This window comes from Neodothiora populina (assembly GCF_041146345.1).
Source record: "Neodothiora populina strain CPC 39397 chromosome Unknown canker_contig_6, whole genome shotgun sequence".
In the NCBI taxonomy this organism is placed as follows: domain Eukaryota; kingdom Fungi; phylum Ascomycota; class Dothideomycetes; order Dothideales; family Dothioraceae; genus Neodothiora; species Neodothiora populina.
Window position 1 is genome coordinate 1,156,852 of NW_027191414.1, and position 21,173 is coordinate 1,178,024.

A 21,173-nucleotide genomic window follows, 5' to 3' on the forward strand; every position below is an offset into this window, starting at 1 on the left:
CTAGTATGAAAGACTTGCACAAGGTACACGGTAAATGATCAATCGTTGCATTCCTTCAAATCCATGAGAATCTACTCGTACTCTTTATTTGCTGCTGCAACAATCGAACAAATACAAAGACAAAAACAGCTTCATCCACACTGATCAGGCTGGAGAAAAAGGGGAATCTTCGAGCAGGGGAAATAGGCGGGAAACAGAACAGAACAAATGCTTTCATGGCTGAGAAGCACGCGTCATCTCTCTCGTGGTAGGGATTAAGCCATAGAATAATTGCTGGCCCGCAGAGTACTGGAGTAGCCTGAAGAAACTTAGTTCGCGACGGAAACAGCACCTGGGGCGGGAGCAGCGGGAGAGGCTTCCCCATCGATGCTTTGGTTATTTGTGCCCGACGGACCAGCGACTGGCTCAGGGGTCGCGGACGGAGCAGTCTGCGTGGATTTAGGGTTTTCTGCGTTAGAAGCAGAAGCAGCAGCAGCTGCTGCGCTTGCCGTTGCAGCGGCTCCAGAGCCATCGTATTTCGGTGTCGCTCCAGCGATATGGAGGTCAGGACCGGTGCCGCCGTAGGCTTTGGGAATTGATGAGCCGAGGTCCTTGTGCAGTTCGGCGCCATAGCTCATCCATTTCATCTTTGCGATTGTTTCCTTGGCCATGAAGATTTGCATTGCTGAGAACATCCATTGCATGAACTTTAGAGATTTTGTCAGCAAAAAGGACAATCGGGCTTGTAGATATTTGGTTGTTGAAAGGGGGCAAAAACTCACGATGGGGACATTGACAAAATACTTCTTTGCCATGGTCTCAGGATACATCTCCTGGAAGAGCTTGATCGTCTTCTGACTCGCTGCCTTGACCTCAGATGGTTGACGCAAGAAGCTGACGGAGAGGTAGTCGTGGACTTGAAATGCTTGGTAAGGATCCACACCGTAGCTGAAGTCTGGAATAGGCTCTTTTGCATCTGCAAGGTGGAGATGATCGAGAGTGATTTCCATGAGCGCAACACGCCAGCGGATGAACCTGTCATGCTGGTCAGTAAAGTCGTTGAATTAGACATGGCGAAAAAAACCTCTTACCCGTCCAGATCACCAAACGTCTTCTTCATGTCTTTGACGCCTCCATAGATATTGAAAGCACAGGTGTCCACCTCATTAGGACTACCAGGGACACCCTTCAAGTCAACAACATAGCCAAGGCCGTCGAATCGGCTCTGGTCAAAAACCTCATCCATGACTTTACGCGGTTGAAACTCCTTTCTCCATTTCAGTGCAGCGGTAAGTTGTTTCACCGCGTCGGACACATGGTTATCATTTGCACGAAGGAATTTCTGCAGGATGATCAGAGTGCTGAAAGGGCAGGCCTTCTCGCTGTTGGAAGTATCCGTCAGTACTGCTTCTTGACAATACTTGAAATGATATGGACGTGAGAAAGCGAAAACTCACTCTTCATGAGGCACTCGTAGCTCGACGCCATACATCTCGTAGTATCCCGTCTCCTCGATGATGTTGGGCAAGGCAGCGCTCATCTTGAGCAAGACGTGTCCGTCGGGCAAATCGGTCCAGTCGCCGGCCATCTTCGCGGCCGCTGCGCGCACTTTTTCCTCGATACTGACGGCCTGCATCGCTACACGGAGAAGACCATCAGCTCTCAGGAAATTGAGATAGGTTGGCTGGCGAAGTCGGCTTAGATAAACATACCCTCTCCAGCATCATAAGGTACTGGGCCACTCATGTGGATTATCTGTATGGATTACAATCCAAGATTGTATCTTTCTGCTTTGGTTACACTCGTGAAGTAGATTGTTCGTGAAAGTAGTGGGGTGATATTATGGTCAAACTGGTTAGATATGCGTGTTTATTTATCACAAGTCACGATCAGATAAGATGTTGGGGAAGTAGTTCATCTGGTCTAAGTATAGCACATTAAAAGTGGGGTATGACTGCTGCGGTGCCTTATACCCACTGCAGAGTCATCAGGTGAATCATGTCTGATATGAACATAACGCTTAGAAGTGGATTCAATGCGTTGTTTATAATGGCATCGCTGTTACTGTCGGAGTTCGGCTGTCAATCTTTCTTCAGAGCGGTGAAGAAAAGTGGATTTGCAAGCTGAAGACGCAGTATTATTTGTATACCATTGCTCGCTGAAATACAGCCAGTCCTGAATCCTGTAGCTTATCCCGGATCATACCCGTGCCAAGCTACCTTATGAGAGAGATCATAAGTGACATCGACACCTTTTTCTAACCACGCTCCCCGGATATGCATATGCCCATTTGCCGTAGAGACTTTTGACCTCGTCTAGAAACGCCTGTAAACCAGATCTCCGCTGAATGACCTTCAACTCCCTATAATCAGTGCACTCCTTTACGTAAACATCTTGGATCAAATGTACTCGTCATCGGTGTCATTCTTTTCTTCTGCTGTCGCTTGTTGTGTTGCGGCGGCCTGAGGCTGTCCACTTTGTGGTACCCGGTAGGGATTGCTGACAGATCTGTTTATCTGCGCCATACCGTTGTTCTGACCAGAAGTCCCACTCATGGTCTGATAGGGCTCTACATAGCTCGAGCCCTCCTGGCCTGCCATATATGCACTAGGGGTGGCGGGCAATGGCGATCCAACGTTGGGGCTTCCTAGTTGATCCGAGGCGATGCCACTGCGAGTTGGCTGGAGACCTTGAGCCTGGGATCTGTACGTGTCATAGTCATTGGCCTGCATGGCTGCTGCGCCTCGCTGTGCGTAGTCTGTATATGCCACCTGGGCTTCCTGAAAACCAGGCTCTTGGATTGTTGGGACGTTGGGAGTGGCTTGCCTACTATCTTGCCCCGGTCTGCGCTTTCCACGAGTCGATTCACGACGTAGCATTCCGCGCACTTCTTCGAGAGCATCCGCACGCTGAACATTGTCACCAGAGGATCGCTCTCCAGCTAGAGTGCTGTTATCATCGCGCGAGTTCCATGCCTCATCGCGCGCTGGATCGTAACCGGCCGGTGCAGCGTTCAGGTCTTGTATGATCGCGTTCTGCATTGCGCTCAGTCCAAGTGGTGGCGAGCTTGTTGTCTTGGAGCGCGAGAGCTGGGGACTGAGTGTTGCAGCTGCCTGTTTCTTCGGCACCAAGCGAGATTCGTCCTTTGAATTAGCCGATGCATCACGAGCCTCCCTTGCATAACCATCGTCAACAGTGACAGAGTATGTTGGGTTATCTGAACTGCCAAGAGCGTCTCCGCCACCACCGGGGCCATAGATGGGCACGCGGCGAAGAGCAGCGACAAGGGCGCACATGAATTTCGATCGGCGCGCGGCTCTGAGGATTTCGTTGCCATAGTTGCCCTTGTGACGGATTTCAATTCTGAGCTGCAGCTTGGACATGTCTGAAGTGCCCAATACTTCAATATCAATGTCCGGTAGGAAGTCGCGGCTGTTGTCCTTGTCCGTGACAAAGGTCAAAAGCTCACTCTTGAGTATTTGTACGTCCTCGAAGCTGGTGTCAAATGATACATCTAGTGTCAGCTGCTCCTTCATGTATGGACTTCGACTGACGTTCTCGATCCAAAGTGTGTTCAGAACGTTGTTGGGGATTTGTACCATACGGCCTATGTCGGTACCAGCGACGCGACGGAAGACGGTAAACAGAAGGGAAATGTGATCGACGACCAATTTGTCCAAGCCAATGTCTACGCGGTCACCCACATCAAATGGATGCTTGACGAAGATGAAGATGCAAGAACCCAGAAACTCCTGAGCAGTAACCGAAAACACGAAAGACAGCGACAACAGTGTGGTTCCAGCTGTGGCGAGAGTTGTGAGGAAGTTCTTGTTGAGGAAGGCAATAAAGGTGAACACGACGATGATGGCACATACAGCCATGAGAATTCGGTCCAGAACGTTGATTGCTTGATCGACATCATGCATACTGTTGCCGAGGGACTTGCGGTCGCGGCTGAGTTGGACAACGGTATTGACCGACTCCTCCAGAGAGATATCGCCGTTGCTGTCTTTGTCGAACATCAAAAATGCCTCCTCGGCCTCCTCCTTGTGGCTGTCGCCAAGCACCTCGGCGATATCCTCTTCGTAGAGAGCCTCTTTGCCTTCAATGACAAAAGACATCCAAATACGCCTGGCCAATGCCTCGGAGGTGCGTCGCTTGTCGAGCGCCTCGACAACAATACTGTGTGCGCTGTTGGGGTTGAAGACTTGTCGTCCGGTAATTTCCTGTGCAACATTTCCAAACGCCGAGGTGACCTTGTCGCCAAATCTGCCGACGTCCTGAATTAAGCGGAAGGGAGTAGCAGAACCTGAGCGACCGTGATTCTTTGATCCCCGCTTTGAAGCCTTCTTGCCTCTGCTTTTGCTTCCCCCAAATTCTTTTCCCAGTAGCGCAAGGTTGAGTTGATCACTGATTTCGTAGTCCTCTTCGGCGAATTCTTGACAGTACATGGGAAACAGTCGTCTGGAGGCGTCGTATAAGAGGCTGAGAAGGTAAACATTGCGTTTGGATTCTTTGATTTTGGCATTGAATTGCTTGCGGTGATAGTTGACACTGATGAGCTGGATGATGAATTTCTCAACAAGCAGGACCAAAGTACTGAGAACGGCGGCACCGAGAATCTCATTCATGATGGTCTCCCAGTGCTTCAGTCCTGTGTCATTCTCGGCGCGATTTGTAGGGTTTCGAGTCATTATCTGGCATGGTCAGCGACCGCTTCGGGCTTTTGTATTGGCCAACCAGGCGTATACATACGGGAGCGAAAGTAGCCAATGACGTTATTGACCAACCCACAAGCGAGAAGGGGATCTCCAGAGCTCTTAAAATCAAGGCGTATTTGCGAGTATTTGAGCTGACCACACCGATGAGGAATTGGAACACATAAGGGAAGTAATGAGCGACGAGTTTTGAGCACCAGAGACTGAGCCAGACTACAAAAACATATAGTCAGAAAGGCGTGGCTGAGTTAGACTTGCTGAGAGCGTCCAATGACTTACCAATTTCGATCCATGAGAAGAACCAGACAATCCTGACGCCGCCGAGTCTGGCATCTTGGGCGCTGGTGGCGCCGACAATAATCGGAATCGCGATAATAGCAGCGAGCGGAGTGACATAAACCAGATATCTCGTCAATGTACTGAAAGTTGTAATCTTCATGTAAATCCTGCCCATCTTGTTGAGGACGTCTTTCTCGCCATCCTCGCCCACTTTGCCAGTGGTCTTGGAATTAGTCTTCTTCACCCGTCGGCCGCCGAACATGCGATGGCTGCTGTCGGGGTCTGCATCCGCGTGCTTCTGTAGTGGGGAAGAGGGGTCGTTAATGTTTGCCGTACTATCCTGCCTCTGGTCGGGCATGTCGTGAAGAGGTATGTCGATGGTTGCGTCACCGGACTGCATGTTGTTGCCCTGTTCGTTTGGTATTGGGGAAAATCCGTGACGTGAAAGACGCTGGCTCGGTCGACGAGGAGTGTTGCTTCTAAGAGACATTTTGCGGATCGCGCAACGACCTCGTTCACCGCAAGGCAGGAAAATCACAAATTATCTCCAAATGAGCGCACTGGGAAGATCATAAAAGAAACCGCAGATCTAGGCTTTGGGCAAAGACAACAGACAAGACAAATCCTGTGGGGGATGCGATTGGGGAGAAAATCATTAATTTCGCACAATCAATTGACCGAGCAAGGACTGAGATCTGCTGGACCGGACAATCATTCGCTTTGCCTCGGGTCGTATCTCCAGTCACCAATCTGTATCGAGGAAGAGCAGGTGACGAGGAATGGGCAGTGGGGAGGTGGATGCGTATGCACAGATGGCTGATTGATGGTGAAACACAAACCGCATAAACGACAGTGTGTTTGGAAGAGGGGTTGGGAAAATCGGCGTTATAGCATATAAAGTGGTCTCCTACACTTACATTCACTATACCGGTAGCCCTCTTCACCAGATTGCCTGATACAAGAATAGAATGGCAACTGTAACCTATTCCATTAGGCTCGACTCTGCCACAACGACTCTCGAGCTGAGTCTGTTTCTCCTCGATGGATTCTTACTTGAGAATGACGACAGTTTGAACTCACATTTTTCTTTCGCGCGGTGATGCTACTTTCGGAAACAACGGAGAAAAGACGAACCAAACCCTGGTGGACCATGCGCTCGGATATTTTGCCGCTGTCAGCCGTGACCCTTGCGTCGTACCTGCGTGTTTTAGCGTCTGTGGTTGGACCACTGCTTTGACTGCAACGCGCACATGAAACGTCAGCCGATCCACCTGCTCCTGCGTGCTGTTTGAAGATCATTGTTTCTTATGCCCCATTTGTCGGAAAATCACAACTTCCACCTTCATCGTATCCAATTTATCTGCCATGTTGTCATCAAAATCGAGGGTTTCATCTCGTCATCTGTCTAGTGCCACTCTTACTCGACACCTTAATGTGATGTACTGGCACGACGGTGACGACGTGTCGAAGCTACGAGACGTTCCAAAGTGACCGAGGATGAGGCCGCGTATCGCAAGACATTGAGTGCCAGCATTATTCATTGCAGAAATGCAAAATGTGCGTTGTATAGGCAACTTCGTCTAGATGGTTATGATGTGTGATCCACTAGTAAGAGAGGTCGAGGAACAAGGTAAGGCAAGATATCTTGTGAACATCTTAGAAGCAAGCTGGAAGCAATGCTCAAATACATTTTCTGAATGAGGAAGCTACGATCTGACCACACAACATTCACGAAGTCGGCCATCATCGCTTCCTAACTCAGATTAGACAAGGTAAGATTGGTACAGCAAATCAGGTAGGGGGTATACTGCTGTGGCGATGGCTTGTGTTGTTTCCTCGCCTCCATCTGCACTATTCTCGAAGTTTACCTACTACCTTGACTTCCTAAGAAGGTGTTTGTCAGAAACCTATTACCTCCTATCAGCCTCTTCACATCTCCTGGTATATTCCTACCCGTTCATATATCGATTGCTCCTTTTCTTCCAAGACGTTCAGGGCATGACCCGCCTAGGTACAGTCTCTTCTGATAAATCAGGAACATCGCGGACTCATCGACTAGCCCGAAAGGAAAGACTTTACAACAGCGCCGCACATCATCGAGCAGGAGGTGTTGCTGTATTCGAGCCTGTCAGCTCTGCGACACTAGCTTGTGGTGATTCTCGTTCGTATAAGTCCCCTGTTCCGCGCAATTACCTGACACCGGATAGAGAACCTCTTTGAGGGCCTCAGACATGTCTGTAGTGACTCAGCCAGCCATCACTGGTCCACAGCTCGGAATGACCACGCGACTAAACGGAAGAGTATCCGTCATCGACGCAAGAGGGCGGCGGTGACCAGAAAACACAGTGGCAAGGTCGACGCCGAGATCTCAACCCTTGTCGATATGGCCCTCCGTCAAGCGACTGAGGGTCAAGACGCAAGCAATGTGGTGTGCTGGTATACTCCTGGTACATCTACACCATCTTCAGTCACCCGACAGACCATCGATACTATGCCTATGTGCCAACAGTCGTCTTTAGAGCCGGGTACTCTGCTACACTCCTCAGCGGACATCCCAGTAGCGTACGACAAGTCAAGTGGAGATTTGGCTCTAATCAAATGGTCACCTAAATACCTCCCAACAGCAACACCTTGTCGTTCACTACCTAATGACAACGTCCAGTGGAATTATACCCCCATCATTAATATCGATGACAAAAAGATTCACATCACCTGGCCAGATCTGGTCCCTTTGCAAAGTGACTAGCATTCTTTCTCAAAGGCCTCCAAGTTCATCCCACCGAGAAGTCTTTTAAGTGCGGCTGAAACGTCGACACCTTGCGAGCTGCAAAAGGCTTGCATGAAGCCCTCTACAGCTCAGTCAGCGGAAGTCGTGGCATTGGTGCCATCTGTGCCGTCAAGTCCTATCACCGTGGAGCCTGTCCCGTCCGCCTCTGGCATAGCACGATCGAGTGATACACAAGCTGCTGGGGGCTCTCCGTCGCTACCACAGACGCTTCATCATCCCTTGCAGATCTCTCGCGAGGCTGCAGATGTCTTTCTCGGTTGGGAAGCTGCCACTTCTCCAATGAAGCCTATCACAGCTTTCTCGTCCTACAAAGCCTATGAGGCAAGTTGCGCTTCTCGCGAAGAAGCTCAGACAACCGACCCTTTGCATCGAAATTCAGACGCTGCGCCCGGTTTTGTAGCAGCTTGTCTCCCAGCTTTCAGTGTAGAGGACTTTGATGCACCGGTGGATGAAGTGGTTGCTGCCAAAGATCCCGGAATCTGTTGCACGAACCCTGTAGCCGCGCCATTCGTCCACCTCGTTCAGCACGTCCTGAAGCTCCAACTCCCCAGCCATTGCCCGGGCTTGCTACAACCCAAAAGTCGGTTCAAGAGAGATGTTCAAGGCATAACGAACATAAGGACAGGGATGCATTATATCATTGTAAATCACAGTATGTTCTGGATGGGCCTGACTTTTCTCTTCCTGCATTCTTTGAGCTGGAGGCAGTAGATAATTCGGAAGCAAGAGCTATGCTTCAAACATGCAAAGCTTTTTACGCTTCTGAAGTCGACGATTATGGTACCGAAGCTAGACTGACTCGCCGCAAGAGTGATTTGGCAATCTATGGTTCCGGATACGCTGATTTGCATGAAAGCTCCGAGATCAGCGAGCACAGCTACGGATGCAGCATTCGAGGATTTCCAAATGCACCCGGCTTCGTTAGAGATGAATCATCGTGTGATTTCGAGCAGTGGACATGGCTTTCTCCTGCCTTGGAGGCCGCTCCCAATCACGATTGGATTGTCGACTTCGAACTCGACCCATACGATTCTATCACAGACTCACAACTAAAGGATGATCAGCATGGTGGCTCGGATTCTAGTCGACAGTACTTGGAAGTGGCCAAACAGATCCCACGCCCACCATCACCTGTGCATGGGCAAACCCAGAGCGAAGAGCTTTCGAATATTGAGCATGGCCTCACGCGATCAAATGATGGTTTTCTTGAGCTGGCCGGCATCGAATGGGGAAATGACGATGATTTCTATGCTGTTTCCCTCGGCCACGAGAGAGACTGGTGATGCGTGGGAGCAAATTTGCAGCATGTGTCCCGTACTCTTCGTTCTGACACTGGCTTTGCTTTGGGAGAAGAGGGCATGATACTGTAGTCGCTTACCGAGAACCAAGTAGGGGTCAAAGGCACCATAAGCTTTGTATGTCGATGGGGAACTACCCTACGAGCCTACCTTGGTGGTACGAGTAATATGAATCTGGATTCCATTACACAAATACCCACCACGCTGTATAGTATACTAGATAGACGACTTGTTCATCCAGTGTTAGCCAAGTGGCAGGACCCATGTGTCATCGGTGTGGAGTAGATACTGGTGATGGTGCTTGTTCAAATACTTTAGGTTGAAGAGTGGTCACGCTTGACAATTTGTGGTACAGTTGATGCCCTCTTCCTGCCATCCAAGTAAAAGCCTCGCCCTCGCGTCAACATATCAGCCGAGTACAGTAGATCTACAATCTCACGCTCATATCTGGCGAAACGATAAGTTATCAGTAGAACGAACGGCAAAAGGAAAGCTCTCTGTCGGGGAATCGAACCCCGGTCTCCCGCGCTTGTATACGAAGCGTAGTTCGAATGACAAGCGGAAATCATGACCACTAGACCAACAAAGATTCGGAGCTTTGCGATATTCTTATCACGTGATAACTCGACTCTGATACTACCATAATATATTAAGCCCTATCCGGAATGCTTGATGGTTAATGGACATTAGCTGTAATGCTATGAGACCTAGGGACGATAAGTCAACATATGATTTTACTGTAGAATTGCACGCCGCTGTCCATCTCCGCGGATCGTCGAAAGTACTAAATCTACTTGGAGATTGTGTGAGCGTCGTCCCGGAAATATGCTGCACGTCAAATATACGAGATGTGCTGTATTAAACAGTGGACCAAACAACGCTTGCTTTCCCATGTCCTTCATAGACGATGCTTCAAATTGTACTGATCGAAATCACAATAGTACTGACCATTGTTAATGCATACGACTCGTACGAAGATAACATACCTCCAAAACCCTCCTTCAACCAACATATCCAGGACGTTGAAAGTCCAGGCTCGACGAACAGGGTTGCCCTCGAGTGGAAGACTCGGCGAATCCAGCCGAGGTATGGTTTCTAAGGATTGCTTCCTTGCGACGAGGGCATGAGGTACAACAAGGAAGATTACAAGACTACTTCCCAATGCGTGTATTCACATAGTGTCCACACAAAGTAGAAAACAAGCCAAGCTGCTCGAGTCAATATTCCCACGACCTGATATCGTCGTGGAGTCACCTAGATGATGCTCGACTGATCAAAGCTGAATGTCGCGTATTACCACGTGCAACAAGATGTTGAGCTTTATAAACGAGTATAATGAGTACTGCATTCATCAATTGGCGCGATGGCCGAGCGGTCTAAGGCGATAGACTAGAACTTGAATGAATTCGATTCTCGATATCTATTATCTTCGGATGCGCAGGTTCAAATCCTGCTCGCGTCGTCATCTCTTTTGTTTTTCTTTTTCTGCCTTTTTGGAACATCACGGTCGGGCAATCATGGTTGATGTTTTGGTGTCAAGGTGGATTTGCGCTTGTTCTCGAAGCGTGTAACGATTTGTAACTTGTGCCTAAATGTCTTCAAGTTGTGAATATTATGTAGTGGCTCGTGATATTCTCCCTCTTTTCCTGGATTTCGTATGTACATAGAGAGGAATTGATCCACGATAGATGAGAAAGAGTGAGATGATCGGGAGAATATTATGTAGTATTCAACAGTATGGCAAACAGGTTCTCATATCAAGAAGCACAATATAGTTTGTATACATAGAGCTCATGCAAGGGGGACTCCATAATCCCTTGCTTAATTCCCATACCTCACTCCGAAGAGATATAGATGTCCACCTTAGCCATTACCCACCACAAACACACTCATACAGTAGATACAAGAAACAGAAGAAAGAAGAAGGCAATGGCCTTCACGCGGTATACCTTCTCCCTCGTGGCAGCAGCAGCAATTGTCCTACTCATCGCCGGCCTCTCCAGCCATCGTCAAGGCATCAGCACCTCCTTACCGCACGCCGCGACCAGACTCCTGGACTTCGGACGAAGCAAACCGAGTTTCTATGAGCAAGCCCTCGAGACCGTGCCGGATAAGGTCACGGGTCATAAGTACCAGCACATGTATCAGAAATATCTCCCAGCGCTGCGAAATCGGAGGATCAAGATGCTGCAGATTGGCTTGGGCTGTGATATGGATTCTGGACCGGGTGGAATCGTGAGTGCTGCTGGATATCCTCTTAATCGCACTTCTTGACGGATTACTCATTTTTCGTGATTTATGTTGGGCTGACTGGCAGTGCAGTATCATCTCTGGCTGGAGTACTTTGCGAACATCGACCTGCACTTCATCGAAAAAGACGCCGCCTGCACAAAGAAGTACCGAGCAAAGACCACCGGAGCGACAATCCACACTGACTCTACATTCCTCGAGAGCCTGGTGAAGGACACAGGAGGCGACTTCGACATCATCATCGACACCGGCGAGCATAGCATGGTGCAACAACGCACGAGCTTCTATCGCCTTTTCAAAGCTCTTGCGCCAGGTGAGGTCTACTTTTGCGAGGGCCTACAGACGAGCTTCGATGAGCAGTATGGTGGCGGCGAATTGGCTAGTCAGGAGAATGCGAGTATGATGATGTCGATTGGAGAGATGATTTGGGATATGAGTCGGGCTGATAAACATGAGGTGCTCGAAGAGGCGGGAGAACTGCTCAGCGTTTATTGTATGGCTGAGATTTGTGCCTTCTGGAAGCTAGGGTCGGGGGACTAAAAGTGATAAACTTTATGATATCAGCTGTTGAAGTAGTGTAATGAGGTCGTCATGGTATCTCCACTTATTCACAATTGGAAGAGAATCCGCGGAAGAGTGGGTTGTGTGATTATATATCCCTTGTTACTCGTAGCCGGAAGTCTGTTATTACATCATATGTATATGCTGAAGCGTGGTTCGATAACACGAAAGTGCCGAGAAAACGATCCTACCCAGAAGGAATCGTTCGAGAACTTGATAAGAGGGGATACAAGTCGTCTGACCAGCCATTTGACAACTTCCCAAAGATGCAACAAGAAGCTATACCATGTAGAATTTGCGGACGTGTCGAAGTGTAAGCACATAACGAAGCAAGGCCCAACACGCCAGTGCGTCAGAACATACTGAGATCGTTGTGATGAGCGCCACATCAGACCTCAGCCGGAGCTTGTAATGATAAGCGAGACAGCCGTGACTCCATTGGCTCACTCAGAGATAGCCAAGGTCGGTAGACCTAAACAGCGAATTCACGTCTTCGAATGGCAAGAACGAATTCGATAGTCCAAAGTCTGGCATTGTGAACGGGTCCGGTTGGTTCATGTTGAATTCCCCTTGTCGGGGTATGTAGTCCATTGGTGTAAGTCCCGTCCCATTCTGCATCTGTCCATTGTTTGGAGGCGCCGCATGCGATTGATAACCTCCCATGGGCCTCGACTGCTGGTTTCGTAAGCTCGCCTTGGCCATCTTTTCGAGGCCCTCGGCAAGCAAACGAACCAAGTGCCAAGTACCAGTAGGCATTGACCGGAATTGTTCGACCAGTCTGCCAATTAGGTCGTGCACGGTGGGTGGGCTCACGAATGTGCTATCGTACTTTGAAATGATCTGCATAAGAAAGCCACAGGCGAACGCGATCATGGTGTGCGTGTAGTGAGGCATTCCGACAAGTCCATCCCGGAGTGAAACGTCGGTTAGGAGAAGTTCAAATATTTGAGTCGCAGCATTCGCAGCCGTGACGGCCGAGTTATGAAAGTGTGGCGGGACGGCCGAATCCCCAAGGCCTCGAAAGACATGCGAGTGTAGATGCAGTTTCGCAAGGTTGTAATGTAACAATACACCCCTTGACGGAAAGTTGCCTATAGAGTCATGGTTGACTAGAAACACAAATTAGCAAAACCTTTTGGACGCACATGTAGGTCGAGACTTACTCAGTCGGTTCATCCATTGTCGCATCCATTCATCAAGCTGTGCATCAAAGTGAGCGATATGATCAGCGGCATTAGGTGTCAACATGCCGCCCATATCTCGCCCGAAAAACTGACGAGCATTGCCCATGATAACAAGTAAGTCCACCTGACTAGCCATCCGAACATCTTGCTCAACCGCTGCAGGACTTTCGAGATACCTAGCTGTACCCTGGATACTTGTTTCCTCCCGCCGGATGATAGTAGTCCTTCCGTACAAGATAGACAAGTGCTGGTCGCAAATATACAAGAAGTACCATAATCGGAGACAATCTATAGCATCTTCCGACGGTTCGGCCAATAACCTCTGGTAGTTCGCATTCAGACTGATGGCCATGGCACGACGAATAGCATGGCCTGACAGAGTCCACGATAGATCGCTAAGCCAAAATGCGCCAATGCACATAGCCCGGAGCGACTCTCGATCTACACGTCGATTAAACATTGAATCCGCAAGCAGCCTTTTAAACTCTTCAAGACAAGGCTCATAAAATCGATCGCTTTGAGGGTCGTGTAGCGCCGAGACCGTACAAATAGCGGCCAATAGCTTTGGTGAACGTCGACGGACGCTCTGCAAGTCTGTGAACTTGTTCGCTATACTGTAAGCGAAGTGATCTAGCCTCTTGAGGTACAATGATGTGAGTCGTTCTGCTTCTTCCAGAGGAATGATTCCTTTCGAGATAATGTCAGGCTTCACCCCATCTTTGTGAGAAGGTTCCCCGGTCACTTCCGAGCGCAACGACCGTAGGCGCGTAATCTGGTACAGCGACTCTATCGGTATGCTCTGCAAGGACTCATGGCGTGGTGCTATCTTCGGTGAATTGTCCAATGATGGCGCGACAGATTCCGCTTTTGCCGGTAGTTTCTTCTGTGGCGGTTCGGGGACAGGGGAACGTTCCTCTTCCTCTCCAACCTGTGCTCTCAATGGTGGCATAGGGGGCATGGACAGTCGTTTTAGCACTTCTTGCATCGCAGTATGTACCTCTTGGATATCACGATGCATGTCATCCTTCCACATTGACCCTTCACTTATCAATGTTTGAAGACTTTTATTCAGCACACAAGACAAGTTCCTTTCAATACACCTTCGACATGGCGGCTCGCCGTTGTCCATCAGACACTTGATCTGCGTTCTCATCAGCAACATTCACATACACATAATGAAAGCTGAAACAACGCACCTTTTGCTTGCGACATGCTGCACATGCTTTAACCTTTCTCGAAATCTGCGGAGTACCAACTCCACCTGGGGATGTCATCGATTCCTGATTTGTGCCTGATTGGTTTGGAGAAGCAAAAGGTGCTGAACTCTGACGACCACCTTGCTACACGACTCTCTATCAACTCAGGGGATCTTGGCTTATATGTAACTTGTCACCTAGGGCCACTTACTGCATTCATATCGAGGAGACCTTGTGCCGCATTTGCCACGGACCAAGAGCGCTTCGACATTTTCTGCCGGTCCTCTAGTTTCAACACCTCTTGGTTGTGAATGATATTATCGGGAAAAATTCCTCTCCATCGAACATTGATATAACGAATATGGCTTCAGAACAAGCTTCGCCTCAATTGCATGATAGAGGTCTAATGTGACCTCCGCAATCACTGGAGGAGCCTGATGTGGAGATCTTCAATGCGCACGGACGTTGACTCGAGAGGATTGGCGCTTCGATTTTCAGGTCAATCTGCGGCTTACGACACTTATCATTCTGCATTACTCGCTCAATGACTTCCTTTGTACTCTAAGATAAATTGTGAAGGATCAAGTCTTCAACACTAGCATGGGGTGGAGTGATACAAAATTATTGTTGTGAATGTAATTGTATCCAGTATTGATCTAGTGCAGGAAAACAGTATCATTTGTATAAGGCTGGTGTGAGTAGATAAATACAGTAGAGAGTGAGGTTTCTATGTTGAAACCACCGAAATGGCAACAATATTAGCGAATAACCAGCGAAATGTTACCTTCAACGGAGTCACCTCAATGGTTAGCTTTATTTACACTTCATGGGGAAAAAAAGAAATATATTTGACCTCTAAAGCCTTCCCAATTCTCTATGTGATATATGCAGCCAATTTTGCTATGCAACAGTAAAGAACAACACAAACATCCCCATGCATGCTCCATCATGATCGTATCAATTGTCTCGTCTGTAAGAAGAAGCTGACACGAATGCTCTGTTATACCTCTCCAAAACACAATCAATGCGGCGACTTCTCCAATTCCTTCGCAATGACAACCTTGACCTCCTCGAGAGGGAGCTCTTCAAGAGCCTTCCCCGTCCAGCACTGGCTCTGAGCAAAACCCTGGTAGATCATTGCTTCAGTGCCCAGGATCACTTGCCAGCCTGCTTGTTCCGAGAGTGCTGCAATCTGTGTCCAAGGCTTAGGGTGATAACACATCTCTAGGATCGCTCCCTTGTGTTGCTTGTTGAGGAAGATCTGCATAATGTCACGAGCCTCGATCTCGGATTCAGTCAAGGGCGGGAAGTCAGGAACGCAAGCAACGATGCCGCCTGGACCTTCGAGCGACTGAGCCTGTTCGACTGTCGCGACGTGCACAAGACCATCGCCATAGCCATGCCCCTTGCACCAATCAATAATGACGTCGACCTCTGCCTTTTCTCTGTTGACGAGATACACCGTAGTTACACCAAGGAACTTCTTGAGAGCGTAAACGGCACTGCGGGCAGCGCCTCCACCGCCCACGACTAACGCCGGTCTGCCATGGTAGACTTCGTCCGGATTCGACACGTTCTGTGTGAATGCTTCTCTGATGCCGATAACGTCTGTGTTGGTGCCCACGTATATACGTTTGTCACCTAGTCGCTTGAGGAATATCGTGTTGCATGCGCCGATAGCCTCGCATTCATCAGTGATTTCATCCAGATGCTTCATGATTGCCACCTTGTGAGGCATAGTAACCGATGCACCTGAGCAAGAATTAGCATGATGTTGGGTGCCGCCACAATGCAATGACTGAAGTCTAGCAAGCTCACCGAAGAAGTTAGGTTCATGTATTAGTTCGAGGAACTGTGACATGTTTGTAGACTCTAAAAAAAATTGTCTCCATTTATAGCCAATGTGTTTAAAGACTGTCTCGTGCATCAATGGTGAAAAGGAATGTGCGATCGGGTATCCAAAAAGGAAACCAAATCGATCCACGGAATGGATATCCGGAGTCTTGCATGTAATGATATGCTCGGGGATCGCCATGTTGTACAGCGTTTGCAAATGCTATAGTTGAGGCCTCTTCTTGTTCGCCAAGTCTTGATGAAGTACTTAGTAATTCAGGAAAGAAGTGATCCTACTGCTCTGCAAACCTGAGTTAATATTATCCCGATAAGCCACGCAGGAGTCTCACTAAGTCCTGAGGTGCTACATACAATATGGAAATTGTGTTCGAAGTTCACGCCCTCTCGCAATATCATACACTTCTTTGTATTTGTATTTGCTGACGATGTTGACTAACAAAGATATCAAGAGTGTGGGAAACGCCCCCAAGTAGAGTTCCAGCCGGCATATAGGACGGATGTCTCGGCCAACTTGGCAAGAGGCGGTTCGCCTCCGACTTCGCACCACACCACATGAACTCACCCCGCCAACTTCGTAAAACGCGGAGATCAGATCCTCCACGTGGGGAAATGGGCGGAGGGGAAAGAAGTTTTTTTTCAATTGTTCAAGCATTTAAAGGATCCAAAGTGGTCAGCACATCTCCCTTTACACTCACTGGCGAAAGGGTTAGAGGGTTGGTCCGTTAGTTGGATGACACATGGGAATTGGGAGGCGACGACCTTGACAGCCTTACCAGATCCGATTGATCGCCACGGTCGTGACTCGAGCAATATAGATTGTCTGCGGCTCTGATATCTGTCTGGAGGTTTGATCAAAGTTGGAAGCAGCCACATCCTTCCTTACCATACTCTCGCACATCAATTGACAAGATGGGTATCCTTACTCTCCTCGAAGACAGACCCACGCCGTCGGCTGTGTACAATTGGCGGGTGTACGCCTGTGCCGCGGTTGCATCCTTTGCGTCATGTATGATTGGATATGACTCTGCATTCATTGGAACGACATTGTCATTGAAGTCTTTTTCGACCGAATTTGGCTTCGACCACATGGGTACTCACCACCTCGCTCTGGTAAAGTCCAACATCGTTTCCGTCTACCAGGCTGGCGCCTTTTTCGGATCTCTATTTGCGTATGTGTCCGCATACTTCTTGGGCCGCCGCAAAAGCTTGTGGCTCTTCGTCACTGTCTTTATGGTTGGCGCAGGAATCATGCTTGCCGCGAAGAATGGTGACCTGTCACCCATCTACGCCGGCCGAGTGCTTGCTGGCTTTGGTGTAGGAGGCTCTTCCATGATCGTTCCAATTTACATTTCTGAGATCTCCCCTCCAGCGGTACGAGGCCGACTAGTCGGTATCTATGAGCTCGGATGGCAGATCGGCGGTCTGGTCGGCTTTTGGATCAACTATGGTATCAGCGAGACTCTTGCGCCTAGCCACTCTCAATGGCTCATCCCCTTTGCTGTTCAACTTATTCCAGGAGGTCTTTTGTTGATCGGTAGTCTCTGGCTTCGCGAGTCTCCCCGTTGGCTGTACTCCAAGGGCAAACGAGAAGAAGGCCTGAGAAACCTTACTTGGATACGAAATCTCACCAGCGAGGACATGTATATCATTGAAGAGGTTGCTTTCATCGATGCTGCACTCGAAGAGCAAGCAGCGACCATCGGAGTTGGCTTTTGGAAACCATTCAAAGCCGTCGGGCGCGACCGCAAAGTGCAATGGAGATTCTTCCTGGGTGGAATGCTGTTCCTGTGGCAGAATGGTAGTGGTATCAACGCCATCAACTACTATTCGCCTACAGTGTTCAAATCTATCGGTATCAGCGGCACTAACACGTCTTTCCTGACCACCGGCATTTTCGGTGTAGTCAAGACGGTACTTACTATAATCTGGTTATTCTTTCTAATCGACAAACTCGGTCGTAGAAAGCTATTGATGATTGGTGCCGCGGGCGGTTCCATTTGCATGTGGATCATCGGAGGTTACCTGCTAGGCACTAATGCCACGAAGAACAAGGCTGATGGCCTCGGACCCGGTGGTATCGCTGCCATATTCTTCTTTTACCTTTGGACAGCCTTTTACACTCCCTCGTGGAATGGTACCCCGTGGGTACTGAATTCGGAGATGTTTGACCAGAACACTCGCTCCCTTGGCCAGGCATCCGCAGCCGCGAACAATTGGTAAGTGCTGGGGTGTGGACGGTCTGGGAAAGACATGTACTAATCAATCAACAATCAGGTTCTGGAACTTCATCATCTCCCGCTTCACGCCCCAAATGTTCTTGAACATGGGACAGTCCGGATGTGGCGTGTACTTTTTCTTCGCGAGCATGATGATTCTCTCAATCGTCTTCGTTTGGTTCCTTATTCCCGAGACTAAGTCGGTTCCCCTGGAAGATATGGATCGACTATTCTCCATCAGACCCGTGCGAAGAGCCAATACGGTCGTCCTCGAGGAGGTGAGATTGCGAGAGGAGAAGTTCCGTCATGATGTTGAATCCGCCGATCTTTCAACGGCTAAAGACAAGGTGCGACACCGTGAGAACATTGAAGCTGTTTAGGTCGAAGCCAGGCATATCAGTCCTTCTCTTGTTTTTCTTTTCTTTTTCTCTTATTTTCTTGTTTTCATGAAGCTCAAAAACTGATCCTTTTTCTTTGCTTTTCAACAGCCAGTCGCAAAAGAGTCGCCGGCATCGTCATTTGAAGATATGTGAGGCTGCTCTGAACAGCTCAGCACACTGCAAGGAAGAGGAACACAAAACTAATGTTCTCTTGCGTAATTTATGAAAAGAAAGCGATGAGTTTTGGAAGTGGTCTCTCTTTCTCACGGGACCACGAAAGTATGCATGTAAATAAGCGGTGGAAAAAGTCTTTTCATCTTCCACAAAACTTGATGAGTTATGAGAGTCCTTCAGAATTACCGGTCCAACTGCTTTTACTTGTGCCCAAGTAACAGTAGCAACTAGTAAAACCAGATGTCAAGATAGGAAGCATAAGAGATGCATGCAGTGACAGTTACAGAAGAGAGGACTCGGAAGAGCGCGGCGACCTGCTCACAACTCTATCTGTGACTCTTCAAGCCGGAAGCCATACCGGCAAAGCACGCGAAGGTGAATAAAAACAGAACAAGAAAAGGAACTCGAATTTAGGCAGCATGCAAAGTGTTCAAGTACAGCAGACAAAGTAAGATAGGTAAAGTCAGGTAAATAGCTCCCTGCGGAGATACTAGTAGTTATCTTATCGGTCTTATCAAACACGACCGAAGTGGGATGTTCGGCTTTTGTGCTCCTGCCGCGGACAGCCGTTGGCAGCCGAACTTTTCTACAGTATGGTGCTTCCAATGGACCACAACTTGCAACTTCGTATTGTCAAGGAGGAGGTTAGATTTTGCTACTTGCGTTATAGATCAAGGTAAGGAAGGGGCTACGAGTTGCTTGTTAGAATGAATTTGAGATCCAATATGTGCCACTCTGTAGAGACGAGCTCCTGCCACACGAACTCTGTCGGATAATCTACAAAGGGCTACAGGCAGCAAATATCGACCACCTTGCAGTGTTAAAATCGGAGGCAAGTTTAGTGTTAAGCAGAACAGCAGAGTAAGAGACGATACTAATGTCTTTACTAGATATCATCAAGTAAAAGGATCTCCATAGTGCTCGAAGCAAATGACCATTGAAATGTGATAGCCGCTCTATAAAGGTAGCTAAGAATAGAGCAAGATCGGTCTCACCTAGTCTCGACAGAGTGATCTTGAAGTGCTCATCACGCGTGTATAGGAAGTACAGTGATGCTGATATACATCTGCTGGGATATACAAGGCAACCTACTTCCAAGGAGTATATATCTCCCAGTGGCCACGACACTTGGTGACCAATCCTAGAGGCCTAGCTAAGTCTCAGGAACGAATGCGACCAAGTTACGATCGTATGATCGTATGACCGTTCGGTAACGCGAAAAGGATACATTCGGACTATCGAGATCGGCTGAATGAATGCACGAGGCATACGCATGAGGGGCAACAAATGGGTGGTAGTAGCAGACAACGACAAGGCGAGCGGTCATCAAGTCAGCGATGATAGGCCAGATCAACCGAAAACCAAACCAGGCTGATGAATAAACGTTATTCGAATTAGAAAATAGAGCGCTCGGATGTAACATCTCATGATTACAAGGGTGGAAGATGCGCGAAGCAGCTGAGATGGCATGGGATTACGAGCCTCATAAGTGGTCCGGGCGCTCGGCGACGGGATATAGTCTTGGCGCGTGCTGAGCAATGAGCTGACGGTGATTGGTCAGATGCATAGGTCCGTCACTGGACAAGACAGCATTGTTGGTGCTACACTTGCTATAAGATAGTTGAGTGTTGTCGTGACTTTGTCTCATAGTTCTTATTCCATCCAGAAGTTCAAGACTCCATCACAGATCACATCAAAGCAACTTGTCTGCTCAGAACTTCTTGACTTCGCCTCTTCACTCCATTAAACCTATCTATTCGATACCATCAATCATACATCAGAACATCATGTCTGCCACCGCTGCTGTTCCCCAGACCTGCTGCGGCCGTGAGGGTGGTTGCATCTGCGCAAAGGTACGGGTATTGCTCATGATCAGGTATCGAAGCATCGCTGACAAGAATTCCACAGGAGGCCACTTGCTCCTGCGGCAAGCAGGCTGCCATGCACTGCAACTGCGACAAGGCATCCACCGAGAACACCACTGTCGGTGCCAGGTGCTCCTGCAGTAAGTGTCGACCTTGATAGCGCCGTTCGTCTTGTTGTCTAGGATGCTGACATTCTTTTCCTTTAGACCAGCGCGCTGCCGGTGAATGCACCTGCTCTCGCTCTTCCACCGAGAACACCAAGCCCAGCGGCTCGACCTGTGCCTGCGGCAAGAGATCTGCCGACTCTTGCTCCTGCGCTGGATCTGAGGCCGGTGCTTCCAGCGAGCTCGAGACCGACTTCACCACCAAGCCTCTGAAGCCTTAGATCAAGACGAGTGACCAATTCTGTTTGCTCGACAGAGAGCAAGGAA

At 48.8% G+C, this 21,173-nt stretch overlaps 7 protein-coding genes across 9 annotated transcripts; 3 read left to right on the forward strand and 4 right to left on the reverse strand.

Annotated features, from left to right (window-relative positions):
* Nucleotides 1-308: 308 nt before the first annotated feature.
* On the reverse strand, nucleotides 309-1,567 carry AAFC00_006006 (uncharacterized protein; the record flags this gene model as incomplete). Its single annotated transcript, XM_069345886.1, has 4 exons — nucleotides 309-686; nucleotides 762-1,014; nucleotides 1,071-1,361; nucleotides 1,437-1,567. The coding sequence occupies 4 exons, from the start codon at nucleotides 1,565-1,567 to the stop codon at nucleotides 309-311; spliced, it is 1,053 nt and encodes a 350-aa protein (XP_069198094.1).
* An 811-nt stretch (nucleotides 1,568-2,378) lies between these two features.
* AAFC00_006007 (uncharacterized protein) lies at nucleotides 2,379-5,466 on the reverse strand (the record flags this gene model as incomplete). Its single annotated transcript, XM_069345887.1, has 3 exons — nucleotides 2,379-4,676; nucleotides 4,735-4,910; nucleotides 4,977-5,466. The coding sequence occupies 3 exons, from the start codon at nucleotides 5,464-5,466 to the stop codon at nucleotides 2,379-2,381; spliced, it is 2,964 nt and encodes a 987-aa protein (XP_069198095.1).
* Nucleotides 5,467-10,991: 5,525 nt separating this feature from the next.
* On the forward strand, nucleotides 10,992-11,852 carry AAFC00_006008 (uncharacterized protein; the record flags this gene model as incomplete). The annotated part of the gene is made up of 2 exons (XM_069345888.1): nucleotides 10,992-11,297; nucleotides 11,385-11,852. 2 exons carry the CDS (start codon nucleotides 10,992-10,994, stop codon nucleotides 11,850-11,852), a joined length of 774 nt encoding a protein of 257 aa, XP_069198096.1.
* Nucleotides 11,853-12,320: 468 nt separating this feature from the next.
* AAFC00_006009 (uncharacterized protein) lies at nucleotides 12,321-13,163 on the reverse strand (the record flags this gene model as incomplete). 2 transcript variants are annotated; one of them, XM_069345889.1, is made up of 2 exons in its annotated part: nucleotides 12,321-12,982; nucleotides 13,037-13,163. In XM_069345889.1, 2 exons carry the CDS (start codon nucleotides 13,161-13,163, stop codon nucleotides 12,321-12,323), a joined length of 789 nt encoding a protein of 262 aa, XP_069198098.1. The 2 variants fall into 2 exon arrangements, with proteins under 2 accessions (XP_069198098.1, XP_069198097.1); XM_069347823.1 differs by having other exon boundaries at nucleotides 13,037-13,130.
* A 2,111-nt stretch (nucleotides 13,164-15,274) lies between these two features.
* AAFC00_006010 (uncharacterized protein) lies at nucleotides 15,275-16,288 on the reverse strand (the record flags this gene model as incomplete). Its single annotated transcript, XM_069345890.1, has 2 exons — nucleotides 15,275-16,005; nucleotides 16,072-16,288. 2 exons carry the CDS (start codon nucleotides 16,286-16,288, stop codon nucleotides 15,275-15,277), a joined length of 948 nt encoding a protein of 315 aa, XP_069198099.1.
* A 728-nt stretch (nucleotides 16,289-17,016) lies between these two features.
* AAFC00_006011 (uncharacterized protein) lies at nucleotides 17,017-18,856 on the forward strand (the record flags this gene model as incomplete). Of its 2 annotated transcripts, XM_069345891.1 has the most annotated exons (3): nucleotides 17,017-18,323; nucleotides 18,382-18,670; nucleotides 18,812-18,856. In XM_069345891.1, the coding sequence occupies 3 exons, from the start codon at nucleotides 17,017-17,019 to the stop codon at nucleotides 18,854-18,856; spliced, it is 1,641 nt and encodes a 546-aa protein (XP_069198100.1). The 2 variants fall into 2 exon arrangements, with proteins under 2 accessions (XP_069198100.1, XP_069198101.1); XM_069345892.1 differs by lacking the exon at nucleotides 18,812-18,856 and having other exon boundaries at nucleotides 18,382-18,703.
* A 1,808-nt stretch (nucleotides 18,857-20,664) lies between these two features.
* AAFC00_006012 (uncharacterized protein) lies at nucleotides 20,665-21,127 on the forward strand (the record flags this gene model as incomplete). Its single annotated transcript, XM_069345895.1, has 3 exons — nucleotides 20,665-20,730; nucleotides 20,786-20,882; nucleotides 20,949-21,127. 3 exons carry the CDS (start codon nucleotides 20,665-20,667, stop codon nucleotides 21,125-21,127), a joined length of 342 nt encoding a protein of 113 aa, XP_069198102.1.
* Nucleotides 21,128-21,173: the final 46 nt, after the last annotated feature.